The sequence below is a fragment of the Sylvia atricapilla genome, chromosome 28 (genome assembly GCF_009819655.1).
Source record: "Sylvia atricapilla isolate bSylAtr1 chromosome 28, bSylAtr1.pri, whole genome shotgun sequence".
Taxonomy (NCBI): Eukaryota; Metazoa; Chordata; class Aves; order Passeriformes; family Sylviidae; genus Sylvia; species Sylvia atricapilla.
This window is the reverse complement of record NC_089167.1, coordinates 3087429-3107167: the sequence shown is the minus strand read 5'-3', so window position 1 is coordinate 3107167 and position 19739 is coordinate 3087429. Positions and strand designations below refer to the sequence as shown.

Here is a 19739-nt window from a genome sequence, read left to right as displayed (position 1 = left end):
TATCCCAGATGGAGCAGCAGCTCCCAGCACAAGGCCTTGGCACAAGGACACGCAGTTGTTTGTCACAACAACCAAAACAACCCACGCAGAGCCGCCCCTCTGGCTCCGGGCTGGAGGGGCACGACCCCATCTGTGCCCTCAGGAGGGGACACGGGCACAGCCACACTGTGCCACAGCACGTGAGGAATTGCTGCAGGTGACCGGTCCCCAGAGCAGACCCCAAAAACGCACCCAGAACCCTCGGGGGGATGTGGTTAACTGGGACAGCCCAGCCCCCAGAGCCCCCCGAGGCACCCCCCAGGCTCCTGCACAAAGTCACCACACAGCTCCATTCGCATTCACTGAACAGGGCCTCAAGTAAACGTTCCGAAACCCACAAAACCAAAATGATGCCAACCAAAGGCACTGAAGGTTCACCAGGGCCTGAAGGCTGAGGGACACAAGAAGCCCATGGCAGTGGCTGGAGCAGGGGAGGTTCTGTCGGGGTGACCCTGTCCCTCCTGCTGCAGCACGGCCGGGGGGAGCCCCCCATTCCAAGGCTGCCCCTGGTGCTATTTGGAGAGCACAAACCATAGCCCCGGTGCCCACAGAGGTCACACCCGACTCCATGATAAGATAACGGGCTCAAGAGCAGCAAGAACAGGTCCGTGTCTTGACCCCCACCAGCTCCTTACATCCCCTCAAAGCCCTGGGCTGCAGGGTTGGGACCCCACCACCCAGCCTGGGCAGCCCTTGCCTCCCCCAGCCACCACGGGCATCACTGCCCTCATCCCCCCTCACCCCAAAACACCTCCCAAACAAACAGGGACACCAAAATACCCCGAAGGAAGCATCCCCTCCTGCCAGAGGTTATCCAGCCACAGCAGCCAGCTCCATAAATGCTTTTTATTAAATTTTGTTCAAACAAGAAATAGCATTTCCTTGTTTAAACCTTTGCTATCCCCAAACCCGCTCGAGCCCAGCGGGGCAGAAATGTTTCCCCAAAAAGCGAGTGGTCCTTGGGCCACTGAGAGGGGGCCAGTGCTGGCCACAACAGCTGTCAGCTCTGCAGGACAGTGGCAGAGCTGGCCTTGTCCTCTGTCCTTCCAGCACGGACTCTTCATCCAAAGAACTCCCAGTGCCCAGGGAGCAGCCCGAGGTTCCACAGGGATTGTCCCTGCCGAGGTTTGCCCTTCCCTGCCCACACCCAGGAGGCTCCTGGAGCCTGGCAGCTGCCCAAAGCCAGCCCCGAGGCCGAGGACTCGCCCTCCTCCGGAAGGGCTGGGACACGCTGGGGCCAAAGGACTCTCCACCACCGGCTCCCCCTGAGCACCGAGGTGAGGAGGGGCTGGACGTCCAAGCTCCGCAGAGCCCCAGGTGCAGCAGCTCTTCATTAGCAGGTAATTAGTGGGTTCAACTGGTAATTAGTGGGTTCAGCTGCAGGGCAGTGGCACAGCCTGGCTGGGGGTACGGGCAGTCTTTGTTGGGGTACGGGGGTTCCCAGGTTCTGTTCCCATCCCAGAGCAGAATCTTGCCACAGGTTCCAGCCTTCCCTGGAGTGAGCCCAGCCCACGGCTGCACCAAGGGTCTCATCTGTCCCTGCACAGCACACGGAGGGGACAAGAGCTGGCCTGAGGGGTGCTTGTCCTGAGAGAGGGGGAACTGTCAGGACCAGAATACTGGAAAACCATCGATGGCAGGATCAAGGATTTATTTACATGTCAAGGAAAACTCTCACCCAGAGTCATGTGAGGAGGAAAAAGCAAACAAACCCAAGGAGCAGTGATTTGCCTCCCAAACACAAATGCTTGCACTACCAGTGCGCTGGGCCCTCCTCACCTCCCTCTCCAGAAGGAGACTAAAGGCATGATTTGTGTACAGTTACCAGCACCACGGAAAATACAATCTGCAAATACAACCCGCCTTTCCAAGGAAATCTGTCCCTGCCCAGCGGGTCCCCAGCAGCCCTGGCTCCCTGCAGCAGAGGGGCAGCAGCAGCCTCAGTACTCATCCAGCGTGTCTGCCCGTGGCACCGAGAGGCCCCGCTCCTTCAGCGCCTGCACCTTCAGCTTCTCTGACTCCTGCTTGGCCTGCTGCTCCACCCGCTGCTCCTCCAGGATCTCCTCGATGGACACCTGCTGCAGAGGTGTGTCGCTCTCCTTCTCCAGGTCCTGCAGGAGAAATGACCCCTGTAGCTCTGCACAGAGTCCCAGCAAAGGGTGGGGGTGACAGACAACAGAGGTGCTGGAAGCGCTCTGAGGGGTGGCCAGGGCTCCCGGGGACCCCAAAGCAAACAGGGCTCAGCTCCTCCTGAGCCCATCAGGAGGTAACAGGCAGCCAGCAATGCCAGCCTCCAGCAATGCCACACAAACTGGAGCTTCCCCACAGCTCCCTCCGCGCTGTTCCTCATCCTTTGTGTCACCCCAGAGGGGCTGTGGCAGCCCTGCCCTGCAGGTTGTGCTCCTGTGATGGCTCAGCCTGAACTGGCCCTCCAACTCCAGCCCAACAGAGCAGCACCCACATTGCACAGACAGACAGACCCCAAACACCCCCAGCTCAGGCCCAGCGGGAGCTGTGCACTTACAATTTCCCCCAGCAGCACCACATTCTCGCCCCTCACGACGAAGATGCCCCGAGGGATGTCCCCATACTTCTTGCCGACGTGGATGCGCTCCACGGTCTGGTGCAACACCAAGTTCGCTGCAGTGACGAGAGACACAGAAAAGCACGGACGTCGCACTGTGAATTGTGGCCGAGCAGTGTCCCCCGTCCCACCGGGCAGGGCAGGCTGAGCCCCGTGCCCAGGGCAGCTCAGAGGATGATGGCGATGCTGGTGCCGCAAGTTCAGAGCAAGGACCGAGCGCTCGGTTAGAGGATGAACATCACCCGGCTGCTTCTGCTCCAACAGCCATCCATGCCAGAGCGGCAGCAACCGCGGGAGGGGACGCGCCCAGGTGTGGGAGAAACCTCCGTGCAGCACCAAATCCGGGGGGCCACGAGATTGGGGCACAATCACACCCCAAAAACGCACCGCGGCTCCCTCCTCCTCCTCCTCCTCCTCCTGGCCTGCCCGCACCCCCCGCAGCCCCGGCCGTACCGAACTGGTCGATGCTGCGCAGGTACCCGATGAGTGTCCGGCCGTCCCGCAGCAGCACCAGGTGTTTCTCTGCGGGAAAGGAGAGCGTCGGGCACGGTCCCCGGGACCCCCGCCCGGGACAGCGCCACGCGGGGCCGGAGCCCACGGAGAGCGGCTCGCTACGGGAACAGGGATCCGGGCACCGCGCGGGGAACCGCGGGGCAGCACCCGGGGGAGCGGGAGTCTAGACCCCGGGTCGGGGCGGCACCGACAGGGCACGGAGGCGACGGGCCGTCCCTGCAGCGGCAGGGGCGCGGCCGCACTCACTGTCGATGTCCTGGATCAGGCTGGCCGTGCCGGGCATGTAGTTCATGGTGCCGCCGCGCCCGCAGCGGAAGCGCCGCCATGCGCCGGTGCCGCCGCCGCCGCCCCGGAACCGCCCGCGCCGGGCGGGCCCCACCCGCCGCTGCCCTTTTAAGCCGCGCCGGCCGTGCGCGCGGGGCCGCCGCCGATTGGCCGGCGCGGGCGGGGGGCGGCCGCTGATTGGGCGCGGGCCGCGCGGGGGCGTGGCCTTGGCGGCGGCCATGGAGCCCCGCGCGGCCGCGCCGGGCCCGCCGCGCCCCGCAGGGTCCCCGCGCCCGCCCGCGGAGGCCGCGCAGGTAACGGGGCAGCGGGGCGGGCACGGCCCGGGGCTTGGGCACGGCCCCCGGCACGGGCACGGCACGGCGGGGCGGGCGGGCGGCGCTCAGCCCGGCCCTGCCCCGATAACGGGTGCGCGGGGCGGTCCCGGAGCGCGGGCAGCGCCCCCGGCCCCGGAGCCTCCCCCGCCCCGCCGGTTGCTCGGGGCTCTGCTCGCGGGGCCCTCGGGCACGTAACGGGGCAGGAGGGAGCGCGGGGAGGCGCTGCCCGCGGAGCCGGTTCACGGGGATGTTTCTGGGGCACCTGTGCCAGCGCGGAGATGCCGGGAATGCGGCGGGCCGGGAATGCGGCGATCCCGGAGCGGTGTGCTGAGCGCCGGGGCCACGGTCCCGTGGCCGGGCATTCCCGGATCTGGTGTCACGGCTGGGCAGTGCCGGACCCGTTATCTGTGCGGTTTATCGAGCTGGGCTTCAGGCTGCTGTGCAAAGTCCGTGTGACGGGAAAGGCTTTGCCCTGCCCAGAGCAGGCTCTGCTCCCCAGCCACGGCTGTGGTTTGGGTTATCCTCTGCGATGCCAGGACTGGCTCTTCCATAAATCCCGGCGCACAGGTTGTACAGCCTGCGCTCCTTGAAGCTGCTCAGAGAGAACACTGCTTTGCCCCAGGGTGCAGGGAGTCATTCCCTGAGCTGCTGAAGTCCTGTGCTTCAGTATCCCCTCTGCAGTCAGGTGGAAACTCACGTTCCCTACACATCAGTTATGGGATGGATCCAGGTAAATCCGCGGACGTGCGATGTGCAGACCTCCCATCAGAGACCCACACATCCTGCAGCTCAAGGAGCTGAGCACTGGCTGGCAGAGCTCGTCTGTTTGCATCGTGTCTGCGTGAGAACGAGTGGGGAAATGAACTTTCCTGGAGTGTTTTCCATCCTTCAGTCACTGATGTAGCTGTGGCAGTGAATCCTCCAGGGGCTGCTCACTATGAGGGGCTGCACACCTTCCCCTGAGCCCAGCTCGGCTGAGCAATACCTGGTTAAGCTCAGTGTTAGACCTGGTACATCCAGGTTAGAGCAGGAGAACGTAAAACTGGGGCAGATCAGCTTGAAGGCAAAGGAAGGGCCAGTCCTCGCTCCTGGAGCGACATCTCTGCCCGTGTCCATATCCCATCACCTCCCCTGTGCTCTCCCTTGTCCGCAGGCCATGGATTCTCCCTATGCCAACGGAGCCTACAGCCCCCCGTACCCGCACTACGCCAGCCTGCCGCAGGCGCGGGGCTTCTACTGCTCGGGGTCCCCGCGCAGCCCGTACCCCCCGGAGCCCGCGGGCCTCTACCGGCCCCCCTCGCCCGCCCCCGCCTGGAGCTACGGGCCCCCGGAGTGTCCCCCCGAGGGCTCCGCGCTCCGCAGGCAGCAGGTCCCCGGCTACTCCCCGCCTCAGGTAAGGGGCTGTCGGCGGGGAGGAGCGGGCTGGTCCCGGGGTGTGGCCGGGGGAAGGGCTCTGGTGTACCTGGGGGTCACCCCGTGGTTCTTGTGCTGCCTGGTTTTATTCTTAGAAAAACTGGTGGTCACTCTCTTCTGTGGAGTTTTTGGGCTAGGAAAGTGGGAATTGGGCACCCAACGTGAGCTGCGGGCGCTTCGCAGGATTCCAGAATGGCTGAGGTTGGAAAAGATCTCCAAGATCACTGAGTTCAACCTGTGCCCGATCCCCACCTTGTCACGCAGCCCAGAGCACTGAGTGCCACGTCCAGTCCTTCCTTGGACACCTCCAGGGATGGGGACCCCACCACCTCCCTGGCCTTTATGTTCCAATGTGTTACGACCCTTTCCATGAAGAAATTCCTCCTGATGTCCAGCCTGTACCTGCCGTGGCACAGCTTGAGGCTGTTTCCTCTTGTTTTGTCCCTTGTTCCCTGGGAGCAGAGCCCAGACCCCCCCTGGCTGCCCCAGGGCCATGTGAGGGTGCAGTGCTGGGGGTGTAATGGTTGTTAATGCCTGTTCCCCTGTCCCTGCAGACCCCGGGAATGCCGATGCCGCAGTATCCGTACGGAGACAGCAGCGCAGGGGTGACAGGGCAGGGCCCAGTGCCACAGCCCAGAGCCCTGGAGGACACCTGGGGCCCCCACTCTGTCTATGGGGTGCAGCCACGTTACGCCTGGCCCGCGGCCTCGGGGCACGGCAACCTCTACATCTCAGAGTCACACCCGTCCTGGACCAGCAGCGGGGCTCCTTCCCACCCTCCCACCTGGGAGTCACAGGGCCAGGTGAGGTCCTGTTTGCATACAGAAGACTTAAATCCATGGCTGTGATTCTCTAAAGTACTGGAAGGACAAGATGTCCTGGGGTGGGTCTTGAAATGGGTCTGACAGGCTTTTGCTGGGTTTGATCAGGAATTAAGTGACTCCACAGTTTTGGACCCCTGACAGCAGCAGCCCTGATGGGGGGTTCAGGGGCTTGGATTCCTCCTCTGGACAAGGTGTTGCTGAGGTGTTGCTTTCTAGCAGGGGGACCAGAGCACAGAGCCCTGTCCCCAGCATCCCTAACCCTGTCCACTGTTTGGTGCAGGATGAGAGCAGAAACCTTTAGGTTTAAGGGAAATGCACTTAGAGATGTTCTCTCCTTCTGACTGCAGGACTCTGTCTACGACAGACCTGAGCAAAGCCCCAGGCAGCACAGTTACTATTCTGATGTCACCCAGCGGCACTCGGGGGCAGTGAGTGAGCACAGGATGGCCAAGGCCACCCAGCCCCAGCCCCGGGTGCAGTACAGTGCCCAGCCCCAGCTCTATGACCTCGCTCCACGGAAGCCTGGGGGCCGGGAGCCGGGCTTCAAACCTGCTGACCAGCCTTCCACAAACCCTGCAGCCGTGCAGCCTGAGATTCAGAGGATCCTGCACGTGATGGGCGAGGCTGAACAGCTGGAGGACGAGGTGGATGAATTTGTGGGGAAGAAGACAGATAAATCCTACCGGCTGCTGGAGGAGATGCTGACCAAGCTGCTGCTGGAGCTGGATTCCATTGAGACTGGGGGCCAGGACAGTGTCCGGCAGGCCAGGAAAGAGTCTGTCCACAGAATTCAGGCCATACTGGAAAAACTGGAAAGAAAGGGATTGTGAAAGCACATGAGCCACAACACACCGCCTGTGGTTGAGGTTCCAAAGAGTTGCAGTTCTCTTAAATTTCAGCTCTTTCTGCTACGCACTCTTGACAATGGAATAGCAATAAGCCTTGAGTTAACAAATCAAATCAAACCCACCAAAAAGCCAGCCCAGAAGCCCAGCCCTGACAAACAACTCGGCAGAGGACAAATTGAGAGAGGTTTGAAGCAGCAAAAGTATTTAATGAAGACGTTGAAGAGAACTGGGCCGAGGATGGAGCCCTGTGGTGTTGTGTACAGAGCTCCCCAGACCAGGCTCGATCTCTGGGTGCCTCCTACAGCCACAGCCAATCTTTAAACACTGGGCAGATGTGCTGCAGTGTGCAGCCACCAACCAAGACTCTGGGCTTGTCCTCACTGCCTGTAATTTCAGCTTCAGCTCCCTTGCCATAAACCCTGTGTGTCCTCATGGGGGTTGTTTAGTGCACTCAAGGAGCAACACTGAAGTGCTGGAGGGAGGGACTGTGCTGGCACACGTCACATCGTGCTGTTCCTCTTCTGTGGTGCAGAGCCAGCGTGGGGTGTCCCTGTGGGCACAGGGACAGACTGGAAATCCCAGTTCTGCCACTGGGAAGGAGAAGTGCAAGTCAAGGAGAGAACAGATGCAGGATGCTTGGAAGCGATTTCCAGGTCACTTGGGTCAAAATCCCGTGTTTAATGTCCCTCTCCATCCTGAGAGTTTTGTGTCCCACTGTGCAGCACCACGGGGAGGGAACAGCTCGGCCTGTTCCAGCCTCCTGGTTACCACCTGCGCAGCAACTCACTGCTATGTGTGACACTTAATAAACCCTGACAAGTTTTAAATGTTATTTTGTAATTGAGACGTCTCAAAGTCTCTTTTTCTTTGAGGAGAAGTGGTGATGTAACTGATGTAACTCATGCTGAAACTCCACAGTGATGAGGTCAGGGGTTAATGGGACATCTGTGAAGGCTGTTTTGGGGTGCCAGGGTGGCAGGGCACCCCAGGCAGTGCAGATGCTCCAGGAGCCTCCAGCTGTGGCTGTGAGGCCAGTGGCTGAGTTGTGGAAGGGGTCTGGAAGGGATTTAGGATGCCTGAGGCTGGGAGTGCCGTGACCATGCACTCTGTGCTGACAACCAGCCGAGGTCCTGGATGCAGCTGGCAGATCCCAGACAGGGCTGTGGACACAGGACTGACCTTTGGAGCTTGTTGGATGTGTCCATGTTCACATGTGGTCAGCCTGCACAGCCAGGGTGAGCCAGGAGGGAGATGGATATCCTGGGGACAGGCTCAGCTCTGTTTCATTTCATGTCAGGCAGGGAGCAGCCAGGCTGAGCCATTCCGGGCTTCCAGCCTGGCATCTGCCTCCTGGGGATTGCTGGCTGTACTGGGAGATCAAAACAATTCACAGTGCTCCATGAGTGCTGCCCTGTCCCTGTGCTGGTGCAGGGCCCAGCCCCTGTGACTGCCACCCTTTCCCCCCAGTCAGCTGAACCCATCCAGGTAACACATGCCTGAACAGTATTTCTTGTCCCTGCCTCCTTGGCAGAGGGTTATGTAAATCCCTGGAGAAAAGCACACGAGAGAACAAGAAGTGGGCTGAAATGGCAGGTAATCACTGCAGGGCGTCCCCAACAGCTCCGTGGGACGGCGTGGCTGCCTGTGACATTCCAGCTTCCCTGGGTGGGTTTTGTGTTTCCCCCAGAGCTGAGCTGAGCTGGGATCAGGCACACAACCCGCACCTCAGCCTGCAGGAGACTGCTGCAATCACATCTCTACCTGCTGCCTCCTTCACACAGGACCAAAGTGTCACAGCCGGGTGATCCGGGTGGAGACGGTCTGAGACGGGCAGGAGCTGTGTCAGCCCCGACTGCTGCAGGCTCTGCATGGCCAAGGTTTGCAGCTCTCCAGCTGCAGAACTGGGGAACTGAGCACTCCTGCCCCTTCAGTTTTCCTCACCAGTCCCTGCAGCGCCACGGTGAGCACTGGGATAGCAGCTCCTGGCAACTGGTTTATCTTGCAGCATCCACGCACATCACAACCCCCAGATTAGAAAGTCTGTTTATCGCCGGGCTCATCTCTACAGAAACCAAACTCTTACTTTGGGGTTGCCCGTTGCTTCTCCAGCAGTGCTCGCCCTCAGCAGAGGGTTTCTCAATCGCCACCGAGGCTAAAGTGTCACGGAGGGACTGAAAAACAAGCATGAACTCAGCACCGCGTGGTTTCTGCTGCAATCGCCCCATGCTGGAGCGTTTGTTCGTGCCGCAGCTGGCAGGAGGGTGGGTGTTTCCCTGCCTCCAGCGCCCCGCATCCAGCTCGGGGCCACAGTGACCCCGCCCGGGCAGGGGACACACGGAGGGAACAGGGGCCGGGAAGGCGGGCGGGGATCGGGGCAGGGGTCACGGGCAGCGATGACAGCACAGGGAGGACAGGCAAAGGTCTCGGGCAGGGATCGCGGGCAGCAGCTGCAGGCAGGGACAGCGGCGGCAGGGCTGCAGGGAGGGGCCGAGGGCAAAGGCCGCGGGCGGGGATCGCGGGCAGGGGGACGGGAGAGAGCTCCAGCACGGACCGCGGGCGGGAGAGCTCCAGCACGGACTGCGGGCGGGACTGCGGGCAGCGATTGCGGGCAGCGATCGCGGGCAGCTATTGCGGGCAGTGATTGCGGGCAGCGATTGCGGACGGTGATTGCGGACGGTGTTTGCGGGCGGTGTTTGCGGGCAGTGATCGCGGGCAGTGATTGCGGGCAGCGATTGCGGACGGTGATTGCGGACGGTGTTTGCGGGCGGTGTTTGCGGGCAGTGATCGCGGGCAGTGATTGCGGGCAGCGATTGCGGGCAGTGATTGCGGGCGGTGATTGCGGGCAGTGATTGCGGGCAGCGATTGCGGGCAGTGATTGCGGGCGGTGATTGCGGGCAGTGATCGCGGGCAGTGATTGCGGGCAGTCATCGCGGGCAGTGATTGCGGGCAGTGATTGCGGGCAGTGATTGCGGGCAGCGATTGCGGGCGGTGATTGCGGGCAGTGATCGCGGGCAGCTATTGCGGGCAGTGATTGCGGGCAGTGATTGCGGGCAGTGATTGCGGGCAGTGATTGCGGGCGGTGTTTGCGGGCAGTGATCGCGGGCAGTGATCGCGGGCAGCTATTGCGGGCAGTGATCGCGGGCAGCTATTGCGGGCAGTGATTGCGGGCAGTGATTGCGGGCAGCTATTGCGGGCAGTGATTGCGGGCGAGAGAGCTCCAGCACGGACTGCGGGCGGGACTGCGGGCAGCGATCGCGGGCAGTCCCCGCTCCTCCCCGGCCGTGACGGCGGGGGCGGACCGCGGGCAGCACCGCCCCGGGCTGGGCGGGCTCCGGGGCCGAGCGGAGGCTGCGTTCCGCCCGGGCCGGGCCGCGCCGCCGCAGCAGCCGCCGGGCCAGCGGGGCCGGAGCCGCTCGGGGCCGGGGCAGCGGGACCGGGTTCCCCGGCGCAGGGAGCGACCCGCGGGACCCCCGGAGGCGGCGGGACCGGCGGCACCGGCGCTCCCCCCGCAGCAGCCCCATGGCGGCGCAGGAGCCGCCGCGGCCGCCGCCGGCCGCCGCCGAGCCCCCGGAGCCGGAGCCCGGCGGGCGGTACGAGGCCGTGGTGCCGCACTGGTTCTGGTGCAAGGTCACGGACACGCGGGAGCGCTGGGTGCCGTTCAGCGCGCAGGACTCGGAGCGGCTGGAGGAGGCGCACGGCGCAGGTAGGGCGGGATGGGCCGGGGGCTCCCACCGCCGCGGTCTGTCAGCCGCCCTTCGCTTCTGCATCCCACCTCCCCGCTCTTGCATCACCGTAAGGGATGGGCCTGGTGAGGCTGACAGGGGAGCATCAGGTGTGTGCTTGGGTACCAGGGAAAAATTCCCTGGACGCATCCATAGCTTCCCCCCATGGGATGCTAGATTTTCCCTCGAGGAATTTTAAGCTGGGACTTTTTTTGGCCATGTGCCTGCTCCAAATAATTGAGCTGTTTAGATGCATCAAACGGTCTGACCCCATTCAGCTGATACTGCTCTAAATTATATATAATTAAACTGCCAAGCATCCTCCGGTGAGGCTGGCAGAAAGCAAGCAGGATGGCAGGAATTCCGCTGGGAGAGCCCTCCATCCACAGCACGGAGCTGTGCCTGCTCTGGGAGCAAGGATTGGGGGTCAACTCCAAGCCCTGTGCCGAGGCCCTTGTGTGCCCAATGTCACCATCTGTGTCACCTGCTGCTGCCACAGGCAGGGCTCCGATTGCCCAAGGGTTGGCTTCCGTCCTCCCTCGCCCAGGAAGTTTCGGATTAGAGGCTGTGCTGCCCATCCCCGGTGGTGCTGCCTGGCCCAGCCTGGCCCACAGGCAGACCCAAAAGGCAGTGAAATTCAGAGTTTGAGGTCTGTAGAGAGTTCTCTGTTTCAGAGAGGAACAGCTTAGAGACAGGAGACCCTGCTGCACCCCCACTGTTACACAATGCTCTTCCCAGGGCCAGTTTCACTTTTACCTTCCAGGTGAGGCAGGGAGAGGCCAGGGAAGGACGATGTAGCGTAATATTTTCCTCTTACCTTCTGCCTCTGGGCGAAGCCTGACTTGGAGCATCTTGCCCAGATGCCCCAACACCCTCTCTGAACTTGGGTGCAGAGGACATTGCCATCTGCTGCCATGGCTCTGACCTGCTGCGCTGCGCTGCCCAGGGGGATGCTCCAGGCTCAAGCCTGGGGGAACTTGCCATTCCAGGCCTCTCAGGATTCACTGCAGGCCTCGGTTCCCGCAGGGAAGGAGCAGGGTGACGTGGTGGTGCCAACCTCGGGGGGCAGGTACGACGTGCACCTGCGGACGCGGCAGCGCGTGGCCGTGTACTGGGAGGAGGAGGTGTCCGAAGTGCGCCGCTGCACCTGGTTTTACAAGGGGGACAAGGACAATAAGTATATTCCCTACTCGGAGTCCTTCAGCGAGGAACTGGAGGTAAACACGCCTGTCCCGTTGGTTTCCATCTCAGCTTCTCCTTGTCACACACTGTCCCCGGTGTTCCAAACCCCACGTAAGGCCACTGGCACCGCAGTCAGGCCTGAGGACGTGAACTCCAAAGAGGCTTTGGCACGGCATTCCTGCGGCTGATTGATGTAACTGTGAGCACTGCCGTGTCTTCCCCTTCCCCTGCATCCTTCCCCAGCACCTTAAGGTGCCAGGCGTTCCTTTGGGGTGATGCAAATGTAGAGATGTATAGACAGACGTATAAAAATACCCATCTTGGCAATACTCTCCATTCTGATGTACCAAAAGCAGTTCTAAGTTGGCGGGGAAGTTTGATGCTGCTGCTGTCAAAGCGGGGAGTTCTTCAACACCCTTAGCAGGTGATCCTTGGATGACCCTGCTGCTCCTCCAGCTGATTTCTCTCCTTCTTTTGCAAAGGGTTGATAAGAGATTCTGAAAACTGGGTGGTGAATGTCCCAAGAGGTTGAATATTGATGGGCATACTTCCAGCTGACTCACAGTGGGTGTTCTCTTCTGTAGGAAGCTTACATGATTGCTGTGACTCTGGGTGAATGGAAGAAGAAGCTGGAGTCCCCCAACAGAGAAGTCATTATCCTGCACAACCCAAAGGTGAGCAGGGCCTAGTGATCTCTGTTGTGACCACTGGGGACGTCCCCTTGGGTCTCTTGGTGCAGTTCCCTTCAAATGGGTTTGTGCCAATGGCATTCCACTCACCTGCCTGTATAGCAGAGGAGAGGGCAGTGGCAGCTGAGTGCCAACAGCTTCACATTTCTTATCAACACCTCGAGCAAAGCCCAGCACAGTCCGGTACCACCCCGTGTCACCCGGCAGCTGCTGTAGCTGTCTCTGCTCTCGGGTCACTGACAGGCTCTTCTTGTTCCCAAGCTGATGGTTCACTACCATCCCGTTGCCAGCTCCGACGACTGGGTCTCCACCCCCACGGAACAAGGTCGGCCCCGGACTGTGAAGAGAGGAGTGGAGAACATCGCTGTCGAGATCCCCAACGGTGAGCCTGCTGCTCCCCTCCACCCATCCAAACCCTGTCGAGTGTTTTCCAGCCTGACCGCTCAAAAAGACTGGCAGAAGCTCCCATGATCCTTTAAGTAAAGTGCACGTCAAAACATTTTGTGCCAAAAGGATCCAAGTGGTTTCAGAAACCTCCCCAGCCCCAGCGAGCTGCAGTGTCAGTGAACGTGCAGAGCTGCAGATCCAGGGGGAGGCTGGTGAGCTTCCAGCTCCTGTACAGAGACAGAGCTGCTGGGAGCTCTGCAGTGCCTGGATTTACCCCTGAGGTCTCAATGTCTGTATTTGTACAGGAGCAGTTTCTTTCCTTGCAAGGGGCACAGTGGTTTATAACTTACCGACGTGCTGGTGACTCTCTGGGGCATGTGCTCTCCCCATCTCTGCAGCCAAGTGTCAGCTCTGTCCCTTCCCAGCTGCCCTGAGCTCCCAGTCAGGCCTCAGGAGCATGTCAGGCAGTTACTCCATCTCCCATGGGTGCCTGCCATGTATGCAAACCAAGGTGTGTGGGAAGGAGAGAACAAGCCCTGACTCCACCTGGGGCCTCCCTGGGAGATGCAGCTCCACGGGGTTCATCAGAATGGGCTGGGCATGGGACAGCTGCACTGAGACCCCCCTGATCCTGCAATTCCCTGTGCTGAACCATCCCCATGGCTGAGCAGGGGTGAGCTGCCACTGCCCCTTCCCCTGCTGCCATCCCAGGGCAGGCAGCTGAATTTAGCAGGACTAAGAGAGGTGGGAGAAATCCCAGCACCCTTGAGGTGTACATCCGGGCACAAACAAGGGTTTCCGTGGGCTGAGGTGAGGGTGGGAGGCTCCAGTCCTGCACACTGGTGCCTGCAGCAGGTCTGTTCCCTGCTGGGCGCTGTCTGCTCAGCCCTGAGGTGCCCTCTCATCCCCAGGAGAGCCGCTGCAGATCGACCACCTGGTGTTTGTGGTGCACGGGATCGGCCCCGCCTGCGACATCCGCTTCCGCAGCATCGTGCAGTGCGGTAGGTGCCGGGAAAACACCCCTGGAATGGGGACATCCTGGGAATGGGGAACATCCTGGGAATGGGAAACGCTGTCACGGTGCCTCAAACCCTCCCCACTCGCTGGCAGGCTGCACGGCCAAACCTGCTGACTGAGGGCAGTGTGAGCACAGTGCTCACTGACCCACCAAATCCCACCTTCTGAAAAGGTTCAGGCAACCGTGCTGTCCATCAGTTTTGCTTCACAGCAGAGTTATTTTTTTATAAATTTCTAAAAGTGCCTTATCCTGACTGCCAGACTAAAGCCCTGCCCCTGTGAAGGAGGCACAGATGGGGCAGTGAAATCCCGTAAACACACGTGGCAGGGCATGGAGCCTCCCCTGATCTGTAGTTAAAGATTCAGGGACTTAAGGGAGCAGCAGCAGATTAAAGACCCCAGTGGGATTTCCCCATAATGATCTTTCATTGTATTAAGTGTTGTTGGTGCCACGGGCTGGCCCCAGAGCCTGGCGGATCTCCATAGAGGTTCTTCTGTTTTGCAGTGAATGATTTCAGGAACGTCTCCCTCAGCATGCTGCAGGCACACTTCAAGAAGGCCCAGGAGCAGCAGCAGGTTGGCCGGGTGGAGTTCCTGCCTGTGAACTGGCACAGCTCCCTGCACTCCACTGGCGTGGACGTGTAAGTGTCCAACAGCCACTGTCCCCAGGGCCAGGGGGATGGCAGGGTGCACAGGCAGCCTCCTGCCCTGGAAGCTCCACTTCTCTTGGAAAAGTGAAGGGAAAGCTGTGAGGTTTTGGGGTAGGGGGGAATAGGACAGACAGGGACCCTCAGAGCTCCTCCCCACTGCCATTCTGCAGCACATGGCAGGGGCCTGCTCCAGTCAGCATCCTGAGGAGAGAGGCTTCTGCCTTACTTCTGATCTTGGGAGGGACCATGGACATCCACACCTTGCTCAAGGCCTCTGAGAACTGAGTTCCCAGTTTCTGCACTGCAGCACTGCTCTGCGGTGCCCCAGCAAGGGCAGAAAGCAGGCCAGGCTCCTGGGGAAGAGAGGAGAGGCTCTTTATTCTCGGAATATAAGAGCACAGGCTGTGCTTTGCCTTCAGTCTGGGCATAAGCTGAGGGCCTGGATTACAACATACATCCTTGGAGACTGTGTCAATCCTCTGAATTTACACTTTAGAAACGTGGTGGGGGTTCCGTGGCTTCCCCAGCTGCAACCCCCTGTGCCCTTTCCCCTGCAGTGACCTGGAGCGGATCACGCTGCCCAGCATCAACCGCCTGCGTCACTTCATCAACGACACCATCCTGGACGTGTTCTTCTACAACAGCTCCACCTATTGCCAGACCATCGTGGACACGGTGGCCTCGGAGATGAACCGCCTGCACCGGCTCTTCCTGCAGAGGAACCCGCAGTTCAAGGGCGGGGTGTCCATCGCGGGGCACAGCCTGGGTGAGGCTCACCCCGTCCCTGAGCATCAGCGTGCCAGGGCAGCAGGGAGGGCACAGACACAGAATGCTCCGGGGCAGAGGGACACCTTCCACTAGATCAGGTTGCTCCAAGCCCTGTCTCAGTTTCCTGGGGTGCGGCAGCCACAGCTTCTCTGGGCAACCTGTGCCAGTGCTTCACCCCTGATCAAATAATTTCTTCCTGACATCTAATCTAGCCTGTCCTCTGTCGGTTTAAAGCCATTGTCCCTTGTCCTGTAAAAGTCCAGGGTGCAGCTCTTCCATCCCAAAAAGGAGGTGGCTCGGGCTCTTCCCCTCCAGATGCTGATGCTCTGCCTGGTTTCTAGGGTCACTCATTTTGTTTGATCTCCTGACGAACCAGAAGGCTGATCCCGAGGAGGACGAGAATTGTGCACAGGTATGGGAGGCCACTGACCCCGTCATGGGGATGGGGGAGAGAACACAACATGCACAGGAGCAAACTGGTGAGCAGAAAGCCTGATCCCTTCTGGATCTGTTCACAGGGGTCCAGGACAGCCTCAAGCCCAGGGGGTACTGAAGAAGTAAAAGAAATCCTGAAGAAACTGGAGCTGTCTGAGTACTGTGATGTTTTTGAGAAGGAGAAAATGGACAGGCAAGCACTGGTGAGAAGCTCCCGTTCTTTGCTTTTCCTCCCCATCATCCCACCACTGCACATCTTCTGGTACTGAGTGACACATGAAACATCTCTGAGGAGGAACACAATCCCGTACAACAGACACCTCGCCACACCTCTGCTCCTGGACTAACACCAGCCTTGCTTATTTTCCAGTTCTTGTGCACAGAGAAAAACCTCAAAGAAATGGGAATTCCCTTAGGGCCAAGAATGAAAATACTCCATTACATCAGCTCCAAGACAGAAATGAAGGTTTGTTTTCTGCATGGCTTGTGCTCATGCCGTCACATCACATCCCATTCCATCCCTCTGACACAAGGACCCCTTTGTGCTGCTGCAGGATCAGAGCTCAGCAGCTCCTGGGCACAGTGAACGTGGAGCCAAGCCAGGGTCCTCGTCCCAGCACTGGGACAGCTCAGAGGATGTCAGGAACTGCCAATACCGGGACGTTGGCTTGGGACAGGTAACAGCTGCACCCACAAAGATGCTGGTAACACCAGCACAGAGATTGTCTCATCAACAAATCTGAACATCCCCCTCTCCCAGGTCTCGGCAAACTACCCCCAGCTGAACTACAAGCCCACCATCTTCTTTGCCTTTGGCTCTCCCATTGGGATGTTTCTCACAGTGCGAGGAGTGAAGCGGATCGACCCAAACTACAGCCTGCCCACCTGCAAAGGCTTCTTCAACATCTACCACCCTGTAGGTATAAGAACCAGAGCTGTCCTGCATGAGACACGTGGAGCACGAGCCCTGGCCACTGTCCCCTTCTTGTGTGCAGTTCGACCCCGTGGCGTATCGCATCGAGCCCATGATTGTCCCCGACCTGGAGTTCGAGCCGATGCTGCTGCCCCACCACAAGGGCAGGAAGAGGATGCACCTTGGTATGGCACAGGCAGCCCCTGTCCCCCAGCCCGGGGCCGCTGCTGCAGCCCCCAGCCCCACAATGACCCCCCTCCTGCCTTGCAGAGCTGAAGGAGGGGCTGACTCGCATGAGCGTGGACCTGAAGAACAACCTGCTGGGGTCGCTGCGGGTGGCCTGGCAGTCCTTCACCCGCTCCCCGGTGCCAGCCCTGGAGGCAGGGAGCACCGAGGCTGAAGCAGAGGCAGAGGCTGGCACTGAGAAGCAGACAGGTCGGTGCTGGGGTGCATGGGGCAGGGGGGAGCCAGGGATGCAGCCTGGGGAGCTGCCCGTGAAGCAGCTTGCCTGAACTCCCACACTGCCCATCATTTGTGCCCAGCAAGCCTCTTGGCTGTGGAGGCACCTGGCTCTCCCCAAATACTGTGGCCTTCCCCTGTTAGCACCTGATGAAAGGGTTTTCTGGGGGGGTTTCAGCACACTCACACCATGTTTTAAGCCAGTCCCCCTCCAGTGCTGTTTCTGAGCACTTCAGCTGCCTCTCCCCTGTGTGAGCTGCAGAGGGGTAAAAGGGCATGGCCCTGCTGTTGTATTGTCAGGCTGCTGGTGCCCTGTGGCTGAACCAGGCTGCTCTTCCTTCCTCCAGACACAAAGCCAGAGGAGCCCCCAGCAACAAAGGAAGAGAGTCCCCCTCTCATCAACGTGGGGAGGCTGAACGGAGGGAACCGCATCGACTACGTGCTGCAGGAGAAGCCAATAGAGAGCTTCAACGAGTATTTGTTTGCACTCCAGGGGCATCTCTGCTATTGGTAAGTGCCTGTGTAATGCTCAGGGCTTCAAATTTACTGTGGTGGAAGCAGAATGGCATCAGTTTCAAAGCCAGTGTAGTAGAAAAGCCTCAGCTGATCAAGGGAACAAGATCTTCTCCTGTCTGTGACACACAGAAGGTGGGCACAGACAGAGGAAGACTTGTGGTTCTCCTTGCCTTGTGCTGCCTGCATCTGCAGAGCACTGCACCTACCCCAGCTGTCACAGATGTCCTGAGAGAGTGCAGGGAAGCATTCCCTGCTGATTGCCATGTCCTCCTCCTGCAGGGAGTCAGAGGACACTGTTCTGCTGGTTCTGAAGGAGATCTACCAGACACAAGGCATCACACTGGATCAACCTTTACCAGGAAGCCAGTGACCAACCTGTGCTGTTCTGGCTGTAAGTCACCTTTGCCTTAACCCCTTTTGGATTTCCTAGGACACCTCAGAGGAGATCTGGTTTGTTTGAGGAAATAACATCCATTATCTAGGGCAGGGAGCTTGTGTCAGCTTTCTTCTTTGGCCTGTCAGACCTTTGGTTTCTCTGCTCTTCCCTGCAAGAGGAGGAAACTGAGGAGGGTCCACGAGGCTGGATTCTGCCTGCCTCACTGCAGCTCTTCCTGCATTCTCCTTTTGCTTTCTTAGGTTCAGTCCCACTGAGTACTCACCAGGAAAGTCCAGATCTCTTCTCTGCCTTCCTCTCTCCTCTGCTGCCGTGTCCTGCATGCTGCTTCCCAAGTACTTGCTGCTGCCTGGAGATGAGGATGGACTTTCCTCCATTTTGGGTAGGGATAGGGGGAAAAAACCGTCAAGGGAAAACACTTCTGCTCAAACACACTCAACACCTGTACAGTGATTCCCTGTGGCAACGTGTACTTTTAACCTCCACCCTGTGAGTCCCCACAGCAGCTCCTCCAGCACTGCAGCAGACGAGCTGTCTGGGCTCAGAACCCACTGAGGTCCTGACCCTGCGCCTGGCTCGGGGAGGACACTCACAGCCCAGGACCTTGAGGAGAAAAAGCCTTAAACACACAGTGTGGAAAGAGCTACAGCAGCCTTGGAGCAAGGGAGATTGCTGAGTGCTGACACAAACACCCACACCAGCGGGCCCAGGACGCAAAGCCCAGGGCACAGGCTGCTGCTGAGCCAGCAGGGTCTGTCCAGCAGCCACCTCCCGTCCCTGCACTGCTGCTGCATGTTTGTGCACCCCTGGGCCGTGCTGCTCTGTAAAGCACCTTGTGAGAGCGGCACGTTGGTGCTCCTCCCTGCTGTGGTGTGTTGGCAGTGACAGCTCAGCAGCCTCACCCAGCCCAGCTGGCACACCAAGGGCCTCCCCAGGGCACTGACCAAGCCAGTGCCCAGCTCCGAGGAAAGCTCCAGCTCCAGCTGCAGCCAGCCTGGGGACCACACTGCTGGTGGCAGTGTCAGGGCAGTGTGAGCCCCCTGTGCCCTGCAGGGACAGAGCAGCACTGCCAGCCCACGGGACTGTCTGCTGGGGACCGAGGTCCTGCGCCACCACGCTCCAGCCCTTGTTTTTAGCTTTAAATGTACAAAACGCAGCCAGCAAAGGTGGAGCCCAGATCCAGGCGGGTCTGGACACTGCAGGAATGACAGCAGCTCAGTCTGCACCTGCCTTGAAGCTCTTTTCTGAGGAGGACAGGGCTGGAGAGCCGCTGTGATCTGCCCCTGGGCTGGCTCAGTGCCTGGGCTGGGGCTCCAGTGCTGTGGGAGGTGTTGCTGTGCAGCCTTTGGAAGAGCCAAACCACTTTCCCTCCTGCTGACTTTTGCCCTGCATGGGGTAAGGAGCCTTTTTTCCCCCCCCACAGCCTGTTGGTTTGTTTTTCCTCCATTGTCTGTTATTTGCACTATTGGAAGGGTTCTGTTTGCAGCCTCCATCTCTCCTCCCCTCCCAAGGAACAGAAGCTGTTCCTTACCTGACTGCAGGAACAGCCAAGCTGCTTGGTCAGCACCTGAACCACTGCTGGCTAAGGTCTCATGAGAGCAGGAAAAGAGACAGTCTTAACATGGGACACTAATGATCAGCTTTTTAAGTTATGCACTTTGTTAAAAAAAAAAAAAAGTTAAATACATTTTAAATGTTATTTAATGTCTTTTCCAGTAAAAGCCAAAATAAATAAGTAGATGACTGTGGTGTGTGCATGTCTGGGGGGGTAGGGAAGGGCTGGAAAA

At 59.6% G+C, this 19739-nt stretch overlaps 3 protein-coding genes across 5 annotated transcripts; 2 read left to right on the top strand and 1 right to left on the bottom strand.

The window, feature by feature from the left end:
- Positions 1 to 1673: 1673 nt before the first annotated feature.
- Positions 1674 to 3502, bottom strand: LSM1 (LSM1 homolog, mRNA degradation associated). The gene is made up of 4 exons (XM_066337288.1): positions 3383 to 3502; positions 3077 to 3145; positions 2564 to 2679; positions 1674 to 2150 (listed from the first exon to the last, which is right to left on the bottom strand). Exons 1-4 carry the CDS (start codon positions 3426 to 3428, stop codon positions 1980 to 1982), a joined length of 402 nt encoding a protein of 133 aa, XP_066193385.1. The 5' UTR covers positions 3429 to 3502; the 3' UTR covers positions 1674 to 1979.
- A 125-nt stretch (positions 3503 to 3627) lies between these two features.
- Positions 3628 to 7660, top strand: BAG4 (BAG cochaperone 4). Of its 3 annotated transcripts, none has more exons than XM_066337283.1 (4): positions 3628 to 3714; positions 4889 to 5128; positions 5703 to 5951; positions 6320 to 7660. In XM_066337283.1, the coding sequence occupies exons 1-4, from the start codon at positions 3640 to 3642 to the stop codon at positions 6800 to 6802; spliced, it is 1047 nt and encodes a 348-aa protein (XP_066193380.1). In that variant the 5' UTR covers positions 3628 to 3639; the 3' UTR covers positions 6803 to 7660. The 3 variants fall into 3 exon arrangements, with proteins under 3 accessions (XP_066193380.1, XP_066193381.1, XP_066193379.1); XM_066337284.1 differs by lacking the exon at positions 3628 to 3714 and adding an exon at positions 3779 to 4465; XM_066337282.1 differs by lacking the exon at positions 3628 to 3714 and having other exon boundaries at positions 3780 to 5128.
- Positions 7661 to 10324: 2664 nt separating this feature from the next.
- On the top strand, positions 10325 to 19696 carry DDHD2 (DDHD domain containing 2). The gene is made up of 17 exons (XM_066337281.1): positions 10325 to 10523; positions 11569 to 11759; positions 12309 to 12398; positions 12675 to 12795; positions 13712 to 13801; positions 14323 to 14458; positions 15025 to 15233; positions 15577 to 15647; positions 15754 to 15873; positions 16041 to 16136; positions 16225 to 16347; positions 16431 to 16586; positions 16666 to 16768; positions 16854 to 17018; positions 17390 to 17552; positions 17838 to 17949; positions 18195 to 19696. Exons 1-16 carry the CDS (start codon positions 10340 to 10342, stop codon positions 17926 to 17928), a joined length of 2109 nt encoding a protein of 702 aa, XP_066193378.1. The 5' UTR covers positions 10325 to 10339; the 3' UTR covers positions 17929 to 17949; positions 18195 to 19696.
- The last annotated feature ends 43 nt before the right edge of the window (positions 19697 to 19739 follow it).